General features: G+C 36.6%; 2 protein-coding genes across 3 annotated transcripts in view; one reads left to right on the top strand and one right to left on the bottom strand.

Moving 5' to 3' along the window:
- Positions 1 to 17034, top strand: part of LOC110093339 (ABC transporter G family member 7) — a 71946-nt gene that overhangs the window by 51267 nt on the left and 3645 nt on the right. The window lies entirely within an intron of this gene.
- LOC114580294 lies at positions 12147 to 12915 on the bottom strand. Its single transcript, XM_028697400.1, has 2 exons — positions 12377 to 12915; positions 12147 to 12295 (listed from the first exon to the last, which is right to left on the bottom strand). Exons 1-2 carry the CDS (start codon positions 12639 to 12641, stop codon positions 12210 to 12212), a joined length of 351 nt encoding a protein of 116 aa, XP_028553233.1. The 5' UTR covers positions 12642 to 12915; the 3' UTR covers positions 12147 to 12209.

Raw genomic sequence — 17034 nt, 5'->3', positions numbered from 1 at the left:
TTTGCATCGTCTCCTTCAATAACAACTTCTTTGTAATCAAACAAGCTATCTTGTAAATTTTCTCTAATGAATAAAACAGCTTGAAGTTCTAATTGGGAGATATATTAATGCTTTATATGTTTATCAAATGCAAGAAGCAATCTACCTTTATGATCTCTTATAACTCCTCTAATACCTCCAAGATTCAAACTCAATAAAGAAACATAAATATTGATTTTAATCCAATCTAGTGTGGGGGATGCCGAAAATCTAAAAACTTCGAATGGAGATTAACATCCCAGTCTTAAAAACATAAACATTGATTTTAAGAGATCATAAACAATGATCTCTTAAAATTAGAAGCCTTCATAGAATTACATATCATCTTAATGATATTTGCATCGTCTCCTTCAATAACAACTTCTTTGTAATCAAACAAGCTATCTTGTAAATTTTCTCTAATGAATAAAACAGCTTGAAGTTCTAATTGGGAGATATATTAATGCTTTATATGTTTATCAAATGCAAGAAGCAATCTACCTTTATGATCTCTTATAACTCCTCTAATACCTCCAAGATTCAAACTCAATAAAGAAACATAAATATTGATTTTAATCCAATCTAGTGTGGGGGATGCCGAAAATCTAAAAACTTCGAATGGAGATTAACATCCCAGTCTTAAAAACATAAACATTGATTTTAAGAGATCATAAACAATGATCTCTTAAAATTAGAAGCCTTCATAGAATTACATATCATCTTAATGATATTTGCATCGTCTCCTTCAATAACAACTTCTTTGTAATCAAACAAGCTATCTTGTAAATTTTCTCTAATGAATAAAACAGCTTGAAGTTCTAATTGGGAGATATATTAATGCTTTATATGTTTATCAAATGCAAGAAGCAATCTACCTTTATGATCTCTTATAACTCCTCTAATACCTCCAAGATTCAAACTCAATAAAGAAACATAAATATTGATTTTAATCCAATCTAGTGTGGGGGATGCCGAAAATCTAAAAACTTCGAATGGAGATTAACATCCCAGTCTTAAAAACATAAACATTGATTTTAAGAGATCATAAACAATGATCTCTTAAAATTAGAAGCCTTCATAGAATTACATATCATCTTAATGATATTTGCATCGTCTCCTTCAATAACAACTTCTTTGTAATCAAACAAGCTATCTTGTAAATTTTCTCTAATGAATAAAACAGCTTGAAGTTCTAATTGGGAGATATATTAATGCTTTATATGTTTATCAAATGCAAGAAGCAATCTACCTTTATGATCTCTTATAACTCCTCTAATACCTCCAAGATTCAAACTCAATAAAGAAACATAAATATTGATTTTAATCCAATCTAGTGTGGGGGATGCCGAAAATCTAAAAACTTCGAATGGAGATTAACATCCCAGTCTTAAAAACATAAACATTGATTTTAAGAGATCATAAACAATGATCTCTTAAAATTAGAAGCCTTCATAGAATTACATATCATCTTAATGATATTTGCATCGTCTCCTTCAATAACAACTTCTTTGTAATCAAACAAGCTATCTTGTAAATTTTCTCTAATGAATAAAACAGCTTGAAGTTCTAATTGGGAGATATATTAATGCTTTATATGTTTATCAAATGCAAGAAGCAATCTACCTTTATGATCTCTTATAACTCCTCTAATACCTCCAAGATTCAAACTCAATAAAGAAACATAAATATTGATTTTAATCCAATCTAGTGTGGGGGATGCCGAAAATCTAAAAACTTCGAATGGAGATTAACATCCCAGTCTTAAAAACATAAACATTGATTTTAAGAGATCATAAACAATGATCTCTTAAAATTAGAAGCCTTCATAGAATTACATATCATCTTAATGATATTTGCATCGTCTCCTTCAATAACAACTTCTTTGTAATCAAACAAGCTATCTTGTAAATTTTCTCTAATGAATAAAACAGCTTGAAGTTCTAATTGGGAGATATATTAATGCTTTATATGTTTATCAAATGCAAGAAGCAATCTACCTTTATGATCTCTTATAACTCCTCTAATACCTCCAAGATTCAAACTCAATAAAGAAACATAAATATTGATTTTAATCCAATCTAGTGTGGGGGATGCCGAAAATCTAAAAACTTCGAATGGAGATTAACATCCCAGTCTTAAAAACATAAACATTGATTTTAAGAGATCATAAACAATGATCTCTTAAAATTAGAAGCCTTCATAGAATTACATATCATCTTAATGATATTTGCATCGTCTCCTTCAATAACAACTTCTTTGTAATCAAACAAGCTATCTTGTAAATTTTCTCTAATGAATAAAACAGCTTGAAGTTCTAATTGGGAGATATATTAATGCTTTATATGTTTATCAAATGCAAGAAGCAATCTACCTTTATGATCTCTTATAACTCCTCTAATACCTCCAAGATTCAAACTCAATAAAGAAACATAAATATTGATTTTAATCCAATCTAGTGTGGGGGATGCCGAAAATCTAAAAACTTCGAATGGAGATTAACATCCCAGTCTTAAAAACATAAACATTGATTTTAAGAGATCATAAACAATGATCTCTTAAAATTAGAAGCCTTCATAGAATTACATATCATCTTAATGATATTTGCATCGTCTCCTTCAATAACAACTTCTTTGTAATCAAACAAGCTATCTTGTAAATTTTCTCTAATGAATAAAACAGCTTGAAGTTCTAATTGGGAGATATATTAATGCTTTATATGTTTATCAAATGCAAGAAGCAATCTACCTTTATGATCTCTTATAACTCCTCTAATACCTCCAAGATTCAAACTCAATAAAGAAACATAAATATTGATTTTAATCCAATCTAGTGTGGGGGATGCCGAAAATCTAAAAACTTCGAATGGAGATTAACATCCCAGTCTTAAAAACATAAACATTGATTTTAAGAGATCATAAACAATGATCTCTTAAAATTAGAAGCCTTCATAGAATTACATATCATCTTAATGATATTTGCATCGTCTCCTTCAATAACAACTTCTTTGTAATCAAACAAGCTATCTTGTAAATTTTCTCTAATGAATAAAACAGCTTGAAGTTCTAATTGGGAGATATATTAATGCTTTATATGTTTATCAAATGCAAGAAGCAATCTACCTTTATGATCTCTTATAACTCCTCTAATACCTCCAAGATTCAAACTCAATAAAGAAACATAAATATTGATTTTAATCCAATCTAGTGTGGGGGATGCCGAAAATCTAAAAACTTCGAATGGAGATTAACATCCCAGTCTTAAAAACATAAACATTGATTTTAAGAGATCATAAACAATGATCTCTTAAAATTAGAAGCCTTCATAGAATTACATATCATCTTAATGATATTTGCATCGTCTCCTTCAATAACAACTTCTTTGTAATCAAACAAGCTATCTTGTAAATTTTCTCTAATGAATAAAACAGCTTGAAGTTCTAATTGGGAGATATATTAATGCTTTATATGTTTATCAAATGCAAGAAGCAATCTACCTTTATGATCTCTTATAACTCCTCTAATACCTCCAAGATTCAAACTCAATAAAGAAACATAAATATTGATTTTAATCCAATCTAGTGTGGGGGATGCCGAAAATCTAAAAACTTCGAATGGAGATTAACATCCCAGTCTTAAAAACATAAACATTGATTTTAAGAGATCATAAACAATGATCTCTTAAAATTAGAAGCCTTCATAGAATTACATATCATCTTAATGATATTTGCATCGTCTCCTTCAATAACAACTTCTTTGTAATCAAACAAGCTATCTTGTAAATTTTCTCTAATGAATAAAACAGCTTGAAGTTCTAATTGGGAGATATATTAATGCTTTATATGTTTATCAAATGCAAGAAGCAATCTACCTTTATGATCTCTTATAACTCCTCTAATACCTCCAAGATTCAAACTCAATAAAGAAACATAAATATTGATTTTAATCCAATCTAGTGTGGGGGATGCCGAAAATCTAAAAACTTCGAATGGAGATTAACATCCCAGTCTTAAAAACATAAACATTGATTTTAAGAGATCATAAACAATGATCTCTTAAAATTAGAAGCCTTCATAGAATTACATATCATCTTAATGATATTTGCATCGTCTCCTTCAATAACAACTTCTTTGTAATCAAACAAGCTATCTTGTAAATTTTCTCTAATGAATAAAACAGCTTGAAGTTCTAATTGGGAGATATATTAATGCTTTATATGTTTATCAAATGCAAGAAGCAATCTACCTTTATGATCTCTTATAACTCCTGATGGCTGTGATGAATGCAAATCTCAACCGGAGGGGTCTATTCCAAATATTTTTAAATGCCTCCCAAAAGTCCACTCAAAACCCAAAACTCCAAAATCCAAAAATCCCATAAAATCATAAAATTCAAAAATATTTAAAATTGAAATCCAACTATCAAATAACTTAAAGCAAAATTCATCCGCCCTCCGCAACAGTTTGCCGGGGTGGACAAATTAAAATTTACCTCAGCTCACAAAGAGCTAATGCTTAGTCAAAAATATTACTAGGATCCATTCTCAAATAATCTCCTGCCAGTAAGGACGTGGTACGCGTCCTCTAACTGGCGGTTTTGCCGCCAACTGGCACCGCAGGATAAACGGTTATGACCCGGGGCCCTCTGAACCGAGTGGTTTTGCCGCAAAATGGCACCACGAAATATCAGTATGGCTAGAACCAGTACGCTCCTTAGTGGCATCAAATCCTTGAGATATGAATCAATAGGATATGATTGATAGGGCACAAAGCCCTCTGTTAGCTAAGGTGGATTCAAATTTGTCCCCTTAGACAAACATTCACCCCAGGTCTACAAGGTACCCTTGGACGAAGCAACCCATGGCTGCCGACAAGGATCCTTCTGTCAAGTTGGGTCGACTACCTGCTATGACTAAGTAGACCAGGGACCACGATGGCCCCGGACGACGGAACCATGGGATCTTGATCGGGTCCATCATCTATTCCCCTACCATCCACTTTAAGTGCTAGATGGTGAAATTTTTATTTTAAATATTAAATCTTCAAACCCTTCAAATTCTCTAACTATATCCAAAGCTCATTGCTTCTACTATATGCTAGATAACACATATATTCTACGTATCTGATTGACGACTAGCCTTAATCGAAAGTTCTCTCTCGTGATCGGGAGGGGTAATTAATTATAGGGGCTAGCGCCTATAGGAAATAAGAACTCAGATCATAAAGTTCTCGCAAAATGAGGGCGAAATCTCTGGGTAGTGTCTTATCTACAAACTCATATGCCTTCCAAAATTTATCCCGGAACTTAATTCCGTTAAAACTCCCCTCGCTGAAGAAAAACACAAACAGTCGTGCGGCGGGGAGGCCGGTGCCGAATTTTGGAGCTCACACCTTCTGGGGGTGGTAAGCTATACTCCACTTCAAGATAGTTCATGCATCTTGAATAACTTCCCCATAAGTGGATCAGAAAGACCTTATCGTGATCGTACACAATAGCCTCGACTATGCCATGGAAACGGACCACCTCTCTAATAAATGTGGCTTCCACCGACACTGTAGTGTATGAGTGGCGTAAGGGAATGAAATGTGTATTTTTGCTCAATCTGCCCACCACCACTAAAATCACAGTGAAAATGTCTAATTTAGGTAGTCCCTCAATGAATTTCATAGTCACCTCTTGCCACACCTTCTCGGGTAATGCTATAGGCTGTAGAAGACCACTTGGAGCTATAGCCAGATATTTATTTCTCTGACACACATCACAACGGGCCACCAACTCCTCTATATCCTTTCACATGCCCACCCAATATAGCTTCACTGTCAGTCTATGATATGTCTTTTGAACTCCTAGATGCCCCCCAAGAACTATGCCTTGAAACTCTTGCAACACTTGAGGGTGTGAGGCGATGTCCTCGAAATCACAAACCATCCCTAGTATCACAGCTTCTGACCCATCAAAGAATAACCAGGGTGATTATCCTTGTCTTGCAGAATGTCTCCTATGATCTTACTAAGCTCATCCTGCTCGCTTTCATGCTTCAAGGCCTCCCAATCCACCATGATGGGAACATACAGATCCATAACCTGAGGGTCTTTACTACGCCTAGAGAGAGCATCTGCATCTTTATTTTCAAGCTCGGGCTTGTATTGGATCTCGAAGTCATAATCCAACAAGTTGGAAACCACTATTGATGCTCCTTTGTCACTATCGTCTACTCTAACAGGAATTTCAAACTTCTCTAGTCGGTCCTAACTATAAAGTGTCGCCCAACAGGTAAGGTTGCCATTTTTGTATTGTCAATACTATCGCCATTAGCTCCCTTTCATAAATTGATTTTAGCCTGGCCCTAGTGGTCAATACCTGGCTGAAATAAGATATGGGTCTCTGGCTCTGCATGAGAACTTCTCCCAACCCATAGCCTGATGCATTAGTCTTCACTACAAATGGTTGGATGAAATCTGGTAGTGCTAATAGAGGGAACCTATTTATGGTTTTCTTAAGCTTCTCAAACGTCAGGGTGGTTGTCACCCTCCATTTGAAACCATCCTTCTTCAGTTGCTCTATCAACGACCATACTATAGAACTGTATTCGCTCACAAACTTTCTATAGTACCATGTGAGTCCCCTCTACTCCTTCAGGGTTTTGGGTAAGGGCCACTCCAACATTGCCTCTATCTTGGAAAGATCTGTAGCTTCTCATGATATAGACACCACATGTCCCAAATGCTTTACCCTATGTTGTGCAAATGAACACTTATTCAAATTGGCATACATTTAATGCTCCTTTAAATCACTAACATGACCCTCAAGTGCTTCATATGCTCTACCTCAGAGACAGGCTATACACCAAATTTTCATCGTAGAGAACCAATGCAAACTTGTGGAGGTAGGGCTGGAATACCTTGTTCATAAGAGACTAGAAGTTTGTTGAGGCATTGGTAAGCCTAAAAGGTATTACTAAGAACTCGTAGTGGCCTTTATGAGTCATGAAAGTAGTCTTTTGGATGTCAGCGAGCTGCATTCTGATCTGATAGTATCCCGATTTTAGATCAATATTGGAGAACATCATTGCTCCATATAACTCATCCAACAACTCATCATGTCTGGTATAGAAAACTTATCCAACTCCATTTCCTTATTTAGAGCTTGTTAATCTACACAAAATATTCAACTACCATCCTTCTTCTTCACCAACAAAATAGGACTGGAGAAGGGACTAACACTGGGACAAATAATATGGGCCTCAAACATCTCCTTGATAAATCTATCAATTTCATCTTTCTAAACCTGTGGTTACTATTAGGGTCGAACACTGATAGGGGATACCCCCTCCTTCAAGATGATGGCATGTTCGTTCTCCCTTAGGTGAGGTAGTCCTTAAGGAAGCTGGAATACCTCACTGAATTATTGTAGGAGTTGATGGACTATCTCTAGAACTTCCTCCTCTTTTTCCATTCTTCCCTTCCCTCGAGGCTCTAGAGCTCCACCAAGAATCCCATCCCCACTCCTTGGATTGCCCTCACCATGGTCTTAAGAGAAACCTTAGTTTTGGACAACTAGGATCTGATCCTCATCTTCCTTCCTCTCACCATGAAATCCATAGTTAATGCTTTCTAGTCCACCTTGGTTTCCCCTGATGTCTGCAAACACTTCATGCTCAAAATTACATTTGTGCTCCTTAACTTCAAAAGAAGAAAATCCTCCTTCACCTGGATCTTCTATAGTATCACCATCAACCTTGGGCAGATGCCTCTACTCTTCTCCATTTTCCTCGTTCCCATCATCACCCAAAAACAACTCGTGTCGACTAGCTTTAGCCCCAATCGGTCCACCACCTGGTTGGAGACAAAGTTGTGGGTCGCCTCACTATAAACTATCGCTGCTTCTCCTCCTATCTATCATCTCACCTTCATGGTGTGATTTGAGGTAAACCCCACTTCTGAGTTTAGGGAGACCTCCGCCACATTAGGTACAAATGCTCCTCCTCCTCTAGAGTCGCCTCCTCCTCTTCACAGACCTTAATACCTGCAGCAAACAATAATTGTAGTGGTGACTTGGCACAAACTTCTTATTACAACGGAAATATAATCCCCTAGCCCGCTTCTCTTGAACTTGTGCCTCAATCAGCTGCTTGAAATATCCCCCTGGTCATGCTATCAATCCCCTATCCTTGGGTACTTCTCTCTAAATGGACACAGGTTGTACATTTGGTGCCAAAAAAGTATTTGTCGTCTGGTATGAAGTTCCCAAATTGCTGCCCTTGCTGCTTCTCTTAGGTGAGTTTTTGTTCTCCGCCAACTGGGCTAGCAACATAGCCTCACCCAACCCTTATGTCATCAATAATTGGACAACGTCCTTTATCTTGAGTTTGAGTCCATTCATGAAATTCTCATCCAACACTGTCTCAGAAAGCCTCCTCAATTAGCTACAAAGGTACTCAAACCTCTTCCAATAATTCATCACCGTCCCTTCCTAAACTAGAGCAAAGAACTACTCATAGAAGTCTCCTTACCGTCTGGTTCGAAAATGTTCTAATAAACTATCTTTGGCCACCCTTCATGATCGGATTGGTTCTCTTATGTCTCTCCACTGATATCAAGACAAGGCCTTCCCCTTCAAGCGTAAAGTGGTCATCGTGAGTCTCTCCTCCTCTGTCAGCTCATTCACTGTAAAGTATATCTCCACCCTATAAATTCACCCATAAGCATCTCCCCTAAAAAATGAGCTTCTTCAGCTTTATCACTCTCGGATCCCCTAAACCCCAACTTTCTCTTCCACTTTTGGCTCCTCCCATGTAGTGATTGTTGTGATTTGTCCATTGTTCTCTCTCACCCCTCCTTTTATATATATCCTCTTCCTTAAAATTAGCCCTCATTTTTCATCTCAATTTCTCTCATGCTAAATCCTTATCACATTTCCCTATTGGTTATTAGTTCAAGAGGTGACATATTTTCCCAGTCGTCCAAGATTTCTTCCTCTCGGTCATCCCTCATTGTGTCGATATTGGGGTTTCCACCACTTTCTTGGCCACCCATTGGTGCGCTCGCCTCCGATGTTACTGGTTGGGTGTGAAGTTCCAATATTTTTGTAATCGGACACATTTTCGGTGTGTCCGACACGTGCCAGAGGATTGTCGGACTAGTATCGTGTCGGATACGTGTCGGACACTATACGCCTTTTTGAGGAGAAGTGTCAGTGCATCATATCTAAGAAACCGAACACCTCCAAAATTACTGCAGATATTCAAAACTTAGCATAACATAAACTTTAACCCTCCATAATCTCCCCTCTTAAATAGCCTAAATCCCATAATAAATGTCTCTTAAATCTTTCCCAAAGAGTTTCTCCCCTAAAGCCTTTTCTCCTATAGGTGATAAAGGAGGTTCTAGGCCCCACCTGGGCAGTTGAATTGTTGCCGACCTGAGAAGCTAGGCTAATGCATGACGCTTCAAAGGCATATAAGGAGAAATATAGAGTGATCATCATGAATAGTTTGATGAATTTTTTTAGAATGTATTTTATCTTGCTGAGAGGAAGAAAAAAATGAAGTTTGGAAAAGAAAGCTATATGTAATTCATCTAAAAATTCATGTACTATTGGAATATGAAATTTTTCTCGAATGGTGAGCATATTAAGGGCTCTAAGATTTATGCAAAGATGCCAAGTATCATCCTAGTTTTGAACAAACAATATCATAATAGAAAAAGTGTTGTGATTATGATAAATAATGCCATAGTAAAGCATTTCAAAAATTAATTGTTCCATAGCAACCTTTTAAAAATATGAAAAATTATAAGGATGGAAGTTAACTAGTTGAGATAAGGATGGGAGATGAATATGATGATGAATGGTATAATGTTGAGGTAAACCTTGTGGTGGCTGAAACAAATGTTGAGATTGTTATAGTAAGGTAGAATTGAATAATTGTAGATGATGTGTAAGAAAAGAGAAAAATGTCACAGAAGGTGGCCGTTGTGGAGAAAGGATTTGGCCGGTGGAACCAAGGATGCTAATGGAAGAGGAAGGATCTAGCTAGAGTGGAGGAGGCGGGTGGTCAATGCACAAACAATCAAGTTTCTTATCAATGGAAAGCATGAAAATCTGGCAGTCAAGCCAATCAAGGTAATTGAACATTCATTTGTTTGTGAGATTTTTGGATTTTCAGCAAATTGCAGTTACTGGTTATTTTGCATTGAGCGTAGAGCTTTAGTCAAATGTGTTCTTCATGTTGGTTGATGTTTGCGGATGAGAAATTTTGGAAAGATGCAATTCTTGATAATAAGAATTGGTACGTAATCTTGAAAATTTGATTGTTGAGTTGCAGGAATTGTGCTGGTTGTAAGAAAATCATGCAATCTTAAAGATAACTTGGAAAAGAAATATGGCTGAAACAGAGTAAAAGGAGGCTAGAGCAGAACTGTTGTTGCTAAGAAGAAAGTTCAGGCGGTTCCGCCTGCTAAAAGTTGGCAATTGCAGATGAGGGGATGGCGGTTGTTGGAGTAGACTGAGAATTAGCAGAAACTACAGTTGTTGGACTAGACTGGGCTGAAAAATGTGCAGAGCTGCAGGCGATGAAGCTGGCTGAAGAGGAGCTGGTGGCCTAGTTGTTGAAGATGAGGAAATGTTGGCCCAGTTGCTGAAGAAGAGGGTAGCCTAGTTGCAGCTGATGGTGCCAAGTGAAAATCAGCTTGTTTCTACAGATAGACAAAGGGTGGCAATGGAGAAACTAGAAAGGCACGACTGGTGGAAAAGGATGGGCTGTTATTGCGGCTTAGATAAAAAATACTATAGAAATTGGGAGAGAAAAACTACAGGAAATAGCTGCTTGCGGACTTGAGATTAAGGCAACGAGAGCATTATTTGTTATGCTACTTGATCTACTTCAAGTACAACAACATATTAAAGGTTACAAGATGAAAAATCATGAAACCCTAGAAAAACACATTTTTATCCATAATTTTTTTATAAAATCACATAAATTGAAATCAAAGATAGAGGCCTACCTCATGCTTTACAATGTCCTGAATAGACCCAACAGATGAATTCCAAGCTTTGTCCTCTAAAATTCCTCTCCCTCTCTCTTTCCTCTTCTCTTCCCCTTCTTTCTTATCCGGCTAGGCGGCTAGGAAAAATGGATTTTGCATATGGTTTTAGATATTTTATTATTTAAAAACTATTAATCTAACCTAGTGCCATGATATTCTACTCCCCAGCACTGCTGCGCTCTTAGAGAATCTTCTAGATTCTCTCAAAAGGTTTCCATTCAAGCCTTAGCGTCACGATGGTATCGCCCGGTGCCGCAGCGTATGCTCATTTTCACCCCTCCATCTGAGAGCTAAATGCCTCGACACTATCAATCCCAGCACCATGGCGCTCCAGAGCAATTTTGATACTTAGAATTTCACTTATCTAATGCAATTCTCAACTTACTTAAGGCTCCCTTAAACACCTTACGACTTATAATTGATAATTAAATTAAAATTAATGATCATTAACAAAAATTATTTAATGCTAACTACGGATATTATATCCTCCCCTTTAAGAAAATGTCGTCCTTGACATTCTCAGTACATAATAATTCAGATTAGATCTATGTAGAGCTATCTCATCTCATCTTCTTTCTTCCAGGTTGCTTTCTGCTCTAACCTATGCTTCCACTGATTCTTCACCTTCGAAATTTGTTTGCTTTTTAATTACTTTACATCGAAGGTCAAAATACTTTCAGGTCTTTCCTATAGGTCAAAATAGGTTACACTTCCACTTCATCTTTAGAAACTCTCCAGTTTTCATCTGGTACCTATTTTCTTTGCACTGATGCATGAAACACAATTTAGATATCTGACATGTAATCTAGCAGGAAAAGTCTGTAAGTAGATTTCCTAATCCTCTCAATCACTTCAAGCATTTATATATACCTAGCAAGGTTTAAAATTGCGTAACTGCGCCTCGAGGCGGTTTTCGTCCGTGAGGCGAGGCGTAAGCCTCGAGGCGGTCTGAGGCGTAAGCCTCACGAACACAGAATTGCGTAAATGAAAAATTAAGGATTTTAGCAGGAAAATAATAGCAATATTGGAAAATAAGAAAGTAGATGCAATAAAATTATGTCCCAAAGTACAAAATCACAAAATATCAGTTTAACAAAACTCTCAAAATACAGAAAATATATAAAATGAAATCATATCCCATCATAAAATATCAGTCTTCAAGTGAATCTTCTTCTCCAATTGTATCTATGAATGCCATGTCATCTTCATCTTCAACATGACTCACTTTTCTCTTCCCTGTTCATGAAAAGAAAAGATTATTAGCATATTAATTGGATGAACCACTCATTATCAGGCAGACTGGCAGAGAACATATACCTTTACTTGCAGAGCTAGTAGATGTGTGTGGTGTAGTACTAGTGGATGTACCCGTTTGATCTGCTTCGCCCCTCAATACATCCACATTTAGATCTTCTACCTGTAAGTCTGATAATGACAAATCTGCCTCATCATCTATGAACCACTCATTATCAGACGACAGATCATCACACACCAACGGGTCTTCATCATCTTTCAACCCCTTATTCCTCAACCTCCTATCTCTTAACCTCTTATTGTGCATTATGTATACGAGGGAGTTCATTCTGAGTGTAGATAGTCGATTTCTTCTCTTTGTTTGCACTTGACTATATGTACTCCAATTTCGCTCACACCCAGAAGAAGAACAAGTGAGGCCCAACACCCTTTATTAACTGACTTTCAAATAGACATAATCTATAACTTTAAATCCCACAAACTTGTACTTTCGATCAAAATACTTCCTGTAACTATCCTGAGCTGCTTCTAACCTCTTTCTGATTAACCTGATCTTCTCTGTAGTACTGTCAACTAGTTAGAATCTGTCAGTCTTCTTTCTCCTTCTTCAGCCCATGACAATAGTGTCCATTACTTTCTTCCATATAAAGCTCTATACAAAACCATACCAATACTTTCATAGAGCTATTATTGTAAGTAAACTCAAACAAAGGTATATGATATTCTCAGCTTTCATCCAAAATCTGAAATGCATAGCCTCAATAGATCTTCCAGAACTTGAATAACTCTCAAATTGCCCATCTATCTGGGGATGAAAATTCATATTGAAATTTAACTTCATCCCTTGGCCATCTTGAATACCTCTCTACAGCTTCGAGGTAAACTTGACATCGCGACCAGAAACAATAGTTTTAGGAATTCCATGCAATCTGGCAATCTCCTTCACATACAGTTGAGCAAGCTTATTAACAAAGTTTTTATTCTTCATTGGAAGAAAATAAAAAGACTTCGTCAATCTATCCATAATTACCCAGACTACATCATGGCTTTTCCTAGACTTGGGAAAACCTATTACAAAATCCATAGTGATTTTCTCCTACTTTCACTAAAGAATAGGCAACGACTGCAATAATTCACCGGATCTTTGATGATTAGCCTTCATCTTTTGGCATGCTTCACACTTAGAAACAAACTCTATCACTTCTCACTTCAATTCAGGCCATCAAAACATTCACTTCAGATCATGATATATTTATTATTTCCTAGATTAGTGGTGTACCCATAATAGTGGGCTTCATGTAGAATTTTCTTCCTCGGGTCACCACTATTTGGGACATAAACACACAACCTGCTACCACAGAAGATCATGCATTGCTCTTTCATTTGCAATTATGACCTTTTCCCAAATTGAATCTAATCTATTAACGTCACATACTCTATCTACCTTATGAGTTTCCTGAATCCTATCTTGCAACGAGGGTTGAACTATCATCTCGGGATAACTTTTATTAGGACATAATATGTTTGTATCATATCTAATTTCAGCCTGTCCATCTCTCTAATCAATTCCTGCTTAAAAATAATCAAACTGTCTACTACTATTGATTTTCTGCTTAAAACATAGACAAACACATTTGCTCTTAATGACTGATAAATTATATCCAAGTTATAATCTTTGGTCAGTTTCAACTACCTTTTTTGCCTCAAATTCAATTCTTTTTGGGTGAAAATATACTTCAAACTCTAGTGATCAATATAAATCTCACATCAGACACCATACAAATAATTTCGTTAGATCTTCAATGCAAATACAATAGCTGAATCATGAGTCAATAGTTATTCTTATGCGATTTTAACTACCTGCAAGCATAAGCTAGCAACTTCATATAATATCCTGCCATAACAAAAAAATTATAACTGTCATTAATGTTGGCCTCGGCCAACCTACCATAGTCTGCACCTTCTGAGGATCCATAGTACTTCCTTTCTTTCTGACCACATGCCCTACAAATGCCACATAAATCAATTAGAATTCACACTTCAAACATTTAACAAATGACTTTTGTTACCTCAATGTCTCCAAAATCAAGCGCAAATGAAATATATTCTCCTCTTCAGATTTTGAATACTCCAGAATACCATCAATGAACATAGTAATAAACTAATCTAGGTACTTCCTAAACACTCGATGCATCAGAACCATTAATACTAATGGTACATTCATCATATCAAACAACATCACTAAAAACTCATGCTATCCATATCTAGTATTAAAAGTTATTTTCTCCACATCTTCTACTATCACCCTCAACTGGTGATAATCCGATCTCAAATCAATCATGAAAAAATATAGTTGCACCTTTGAACTACTCAAACAGATTTATCCTTGGCAATGGATACTTATTCTTCACAGTCATCTTATTCAATTTATGATAATCAATGTACATCCTCAGAGACTCATCTTTCTTCACAAATAACACAGGGGCTCCTCAAGACAATGTCACTTGGTTTGATAAAATCTTTATCCAAAAGCTCCTACATCTGCACCTTCACATTTTGCAACTCTCTTGGTGGCATTTTATATGGAGTCTTTACGATAGGAGTTGTATCCGACACCACCTCAATACATAACTCCACCTCTCTCTGGAGGCAATCTAGATAACACTTCAGAAAAGACATTTGCAAAATCCTTCACTATTGAAATATCTTCATTGCTTTTAACAGATTTATTCAAATATCTCACATATGCCATAAATATAGGATTTCTCTTCTTGCTGGCCTTATCTACTTGTAATATAGAAATCAAAGATGATAAGACACTACTAGCACTAAAAAATAAAATATTCTTTCATCTACACATAAACTCACCCTCTCTTTGCTACAATCAATCTCAGCCTATTACTTGCTCGACCAATCCATACCCACTATGATATCAAACTTCTCAGAGGAAATACATTCAATTTTGATTTCAAGTTCCTATTTGCAATTTCAATTTCACACTAATAGATATAACTAGTTACTGAAAAATCTCCTGTGGATAATAAAATGGACAAACTAGACACTAACACATTCGGAACCAAATTCAAATCACCCAGCATGTGCTAAAACATAAAAGAATAACTCGCTCTATAGTCAACAAATAAAATGGAACAAGGTAATACAGAAATAAATGTTGTACTTGTCACTACATCTGGTGCCTCTTTCGCCTCTTGCTGAGTCAAAATCTACACTTTGGGCTGCACCGAAACTATACTGACCACAATAATAGATTCTCTCATAACTCTTCCTGCTGATTCACCTAACAATCTTCCTCCAAATCTTCCACCACCATGGGTCAACAATGCCTCACAACTCTAGAAGTTTTTGGCTACTATCTCTTACTCTGACTATCCTCTTCTTCAAGCCTACCCTTTGACACTCTGCGGAGACTGTGCCACACCTAAAACATCGACCCGATCAATATACATAAAATATTGACTTGTATGCTTTCTACAGAAACCATAAATAGGGTCACATCTATCTAATACAGATCCTCCAACAGTCCTAGATACTACAGGTCCTCCACTGGTGTGGTCACCAGTCTCCACTTTTGAACTTCTTCCTATTAAATGCACTCCTGAAGGGCTCTCCAATCCTTTTTCTATTTGCATCCCACCGTATATGGGTGGACATTAGGTCATTCTCTACCAATCAACCCTCTTCCTGAGCTCAGAAAAATCACTAATATAGAATGGGATCAGGAGTGCTGAATGCTCTCGTGGAGGGCACTCCTTCAAGCCTCTTTCTTCTAGCATCCCACCATTGCTGGGTGGACATCAGGTCATTCTCCACCAACCTAGCCCTCTCCATGAGCTCAGAAACAATCACTAATATGGAATGAGATCAGGGGTGCCTCAAACTATCTCTTAATCCTCACAGGAATCTAGAACACTTTTTCTCAGGGTTATTGACTAATTGGGGAGCATACCTAGTGAGAACTGTGAACTTCACCTCATATTGCATCACTGTTTTGCTCCCTTAAATTAACCTTCGAAATGACTCTTGCATCTGATGCTTGACAGATGGCGACATTAACTAACTTATGAAATTCTCCACAAACTCCTCTTAAGAGATTCTGCATTCGACTTATACGCTAGTGCTCGGCATCTCCATCCAACAAGAATACTACCAACAGAACCTTTCTGCCCTTAATAAGTTGCATACTATCAAAAGATTTTTCTATTCTCATTAACCAATCCTCAGCTTCCTAAGGCTCAATATCACTTTGGAAACAAGGTGGCTCCAATCTCAAAAACAACTGCAGATACTTATCAACTTCATCTTTCTTAACTCTTGCTTTTCTACCCCGATCCTCACTCATTAGCTAGGCCACTAACTCGACAAACTAAATCATAAAATTAGAAGTTATAGCCCCCACGGTACTTTGACCTGAAGCAGCCTGATTGGAACTCTATCCACCAACTACCTCTTACTCTTAAGGGTTCATTATGGAGCAACACTTTAATCTATATTAAGAATAAAGACATTCAAATATACATGGATTTATCGTAAACTAATAGAAATGCTTAGGCTAAGTTCCCAACTTCTTCCTCTTACTGATACAAATCATTTCTTATTGCTCTAGTTACAATTCAATCCTTCCAAGCAGTTGCTCTGAAACAACCCTATGATGCCCTAGGACCTAATGAAAGGGTTGAAATCCTAAATCTATAATTTTATTT

The sequence above is a fragment of the Dendrobium catenatum genome, unplaced genomic scaffold, assembly GCF_001605985.2.
Source record: "Dendrobium catenatum unplaced genomic scaffold, ASM160598v2 fragScaff_scaffold_923, whole genome shotgun sequence".
Classification (NCBI taxonomy): Eukaryota; Viridiplantae; Streptophyta; class Magnoliopsida; order Asparagales; family Orchidaceae; genus Dendrobium; species Dendrobium catenatum.
The sequence above is the reverse complement of the archived record's forward strand: the minus strand, read 5'-3'. Positions and strand labels throughout refer to the sequence as shown.

Bases quoted from the DNA above. Each gene is read 5' to 3' on its own strand.
- LOC114580294 (XM_028697400.1), bottom strand. From the start codon at position 12,641: ATGAACTCCCTCGTATACATAATGCACAATAAGAGGTTAAGAGATAGG. The intron at 12,296-12,376 runs GTATATGTTCTC...TTTCATGAACAG, and splicing joins TACTAGCTCTGCAAGTAAAG to GGAAGAGAAAAGTGAGTCAT.